The 2,831-nt window shown below is 38.5% G+C and overlaps 1 protein-coding gene across 1 annotated transcript; it reads left to right on the top strand.

Annotated features, from left to right (window-relative positions):
- Window positions 1-7: 7 nt before the first annotated feature.
- On the top strand, window positions 8-2,073 carry LOC107683298 (lanosterol synthase-like). The gene is made up of 7 exons (XM_016479351.1): window positions 8-15; window positions 103-208; window positions 286-351; window positions 433-513; window positions 607-777; window positions 1,525-1,603; window positions 1,686-2,073. Exons 2-7 carry the CDS (start codon window positions 111-113, stop codon window positions 1,821-1,823), a joined length of 633 nt encoding a protein of 210 aa, XP_016334837.1. The 5' UTR covers window positions 8-15; window positions 103-110; the 3' UTR covers window positions 1,824-2,073.
- The last annotated feature ends 758 nt before the right edge of the window (window positions 2,074-2,831 follow it).

The raw sequence follows: 2,831 nt of genomic DNA, 5'->3' as shown, positions 1-2,831 counted from the left end.
CATCTGAAGTGTTTGGTGCGCATGCAGTAATATGTCATATTCAGTTGACAGTGCATTTTTCATCGGTCTTGACATGTCTGATTCTACCTCTTTCTCTCCCAGGTGATATAATGATCGACTACACGTATGTTGAGTGTACCTCAGCTGTAATGCAGGCACTGAAACACTTTCACAGTGTATATCCTGAGCACAGAGCAGAAGAGATTAGGTACAGCCAAACACAATATTTCAGCATATTGTGGTTTGAAAAATGGTTTGGTTAAACCACGTCTCTTGATCACATAGGACAACTCTTCAGCAAGGGCTGGACTACTGCAGGAGGGTTCAAAGACCTGATGGCTCATGGGAAGGGTAGGCGTTGGTTCATTTATAATCAGAGACATTATTGTGTTGCTTCTTAGACTGTTTATGAAGGAATTCTGCTTGTCTTAGGTCCTGGGGAGTCTGTTTCACATATGGAGTCTGGTTTGGTCTGGAGGCATTTGCATGTATGGGCCACACTTTCCAAAATGGGTATGTTATTTGTTTTTCTTCTCATATTGATGTTCATTTAATAAATCATCAGCTCATATTCTTTTACTGCACTTTATTTAACCCCTATTTAAGGTCTGTTTGTGTGGAGGTGAAACGTGCCTGTGAGTTCCTGCTGTCGAAGCAGATGGAGGATGGAGGCTGGGGCGAGGACTTTGAGTCATGTGAGCAGCAGCACTACGTTCAGAGCAAGAACTCACAGATCCACAACACCTGCTGGGCTTTGCTGGGGTTGATGGCTGTCAGGTAACAGCAGCAGTAGTTTTTAGATACCTCTACAGAACTGCCCTCCTGTTCAAAAACTGGGTACAGCTTTTGTGTTGGGGGGGGGGCAAACTGACCCACCTTGTTTTCTATTCAGTTTGCCAAAAATCAACATTATGAAAAATACTAAAGATTCTTGCAAAAACAGAAAACCTCTATTGTAGCTTGTCAGTGACTAAAAAATACAAAATATGTGAGGTAGTTAAATAATTTCCATTATTTTTATTGTGTTAGGGGTCAATTTAACCAATATATTTTTTTGTGTTCAAAATGAGCTGCACAGACACCATAACTACAAATACAAGTAACTGCAAGAAAGTATAAATAGTATCTAACATTATTTGTACTTAGTGTAAGTAATATCTATTGCTATTTGTACTTCCTCTGCCTTTTTATGTCTTTTTCTTAAACCCTTGTGAGGGTAAAAAATGGCTTTCTCATGCTTCTGTTCAGCAACAGTCTAGTAATTGAGATCCAAAGATTTTTTCAACTAGATATTAAAGTGATTTTTTTGGGATGATTTAGAAAATGATTCTCAAATTTGAGTAAATATGACATTTTCATGTATTTCATATTTCAGTGTTTGGCAACCTACAATAACTTTTTTTTCCTGATTCTTTAGTGTTTTTCAAAGTGTTGATTTATGGCAAATTGCATGGAAAACAATGAGGTTCAGTGGGGTTGCTTTTCCAAAACAGGGTTAATTTACTTAAAAAATGTCATTTTTAGGTACCCTGACATCAGAGTGATTGAGCGAGGCATTCAAGGTCTGATTGACAGGCAGCTGCCCAATGGAGACTGGCCACAGGTGAGCAAAGCTGTTGCTAGATCTCAAATTCATCTGAGGTCTCTCTCTAATAAAATGTGCTGGGTTGTTTCCTTGTTTTCAGGAGAACATTTCTGGAGTGTTCAATAAAAGCTGTGCCATCAGCTACACCTCTTACAGGAATGTGTTTCCTGTGTGGACGCTGGGCCGTTTCTCACAGCTCTACCCCTGCAGCCCTCTGGCTGGGAAACTCAAACTCTGAGTCAGATACTGTGTACTTGTGCCTCAAATAAGCAGTATCTGATCAAAGATCATTCTTATTTGAAACAAACCTGTTTGCTGCTCTTTAGAAAGTAGGACTGATTTATCAAAGTCTTTAGAATATTATCTACAGAATATTGAATTCATTTTTGTGCTCTTTTAACCATGGGACCAAGGCGTTGTATCCTGTAGATGTTTATGTAATTAAAAGCGATTTTCTGTACTCTTATAATAAATCATTTTATATTTTGGATCTCTGTTTTGTGTCTGATTTATGTTTTATAATCCCCCTTTTGTTTGCACTGACTGAAATCAATTCAGTTTAGAAACTGCATACTGCTCAGTAGTTTAGAATGCTCTATGTATAAGGTATGTACAAATTATTATTGCTATTATTATTAATAATAAACATGAATTAAATATGCAAAGTAATGAGGTCATGTGACCTCAATGTAGCCAAAGACTACATTGACAAATATTTCGTAATGTGTTCTGTCTCACATAATACTTTTTTAATGGTATGCAGTATACATTGTGCAGTATTAGATAAGTATTTTCATTCTGAGCCCGACTACAGCCCTGCTGAGCTAAGTATTTAGTACATAGTAAGCTCAGCAAACATCCCAGTATCTACAGCTATTATTAGTAGTAGTAGTAGTATTACATTTATATTGGGTACAGGCTTTTATTTTGAAACGCTGAAGCATTGTTTCCGCATTTACGCTGCTCAGGGTTTATGGGTGAAGCCGGTTTAATGAACAGCTGATTTGAATTCTTCACGGAACATCTTTCAATTTTATGCGATATTGAAGTGCTTTTTGCAGCGTGACAGGACAGAGATATGAATGTTAAAGTCACGGAGTGAACGATGGCGTCAGGATGGCGGCAGCCTCGATCAGTTAAAGCTGCTTTACTGTTTAACACCATCACCATCATCATCTTCATCAGCACCGGCGCACAGACGCACACCTGTGACCATAAAGTGCCCCTGCCCACAGAGGTCAGTCCC

This window comes from Sinocyclocheilus anshuiensis, unplaced genomic scaffold, assembly GCF_001515605.1.
Source record: "Sinocyclocheilus anshuiensis isolate Anshui unplaced genomic scaffold, SAMN03320099.WGS_v1.1 C33138905, whole genome shotgun sequence".
In the NCBI taxonomy this organism is placed as follows: Eukaryota; Metazoa; Chordata; class Actinopteri; order Cypriniformes; family Cyprinidae; genus Sinocyclocheilus; species Sinocyclocheilus anshuiensis.
Note: the sequence above shows the minus strand (reverse complement) of the source record. Positions and strands in the feature narration are given on the sequence as shown.

Coding starts and splice junctions, on each gene's coding strand:
- LOC107683298 (XM_016479351.1), top strand. CDS start 111: ATGATCGACTACACGTATGTTGAGTGTACCTCAGCTGTAATGCAGGCA. Junction 352..432: donor CCTGATGGCTCATGGGAAGG/GTAGGCGTTGGT, acceptor TGCTTGTCTTAG/GTCCTGGGGAGTCTGTTTCA. Junction 1,604..1,685: donor CCAATGGAGACTGGCCACAG/GTGAGCAAAGCT, acceptor CCTTGTTTTCAG/GAGAACATTTCTGGAGTGTT.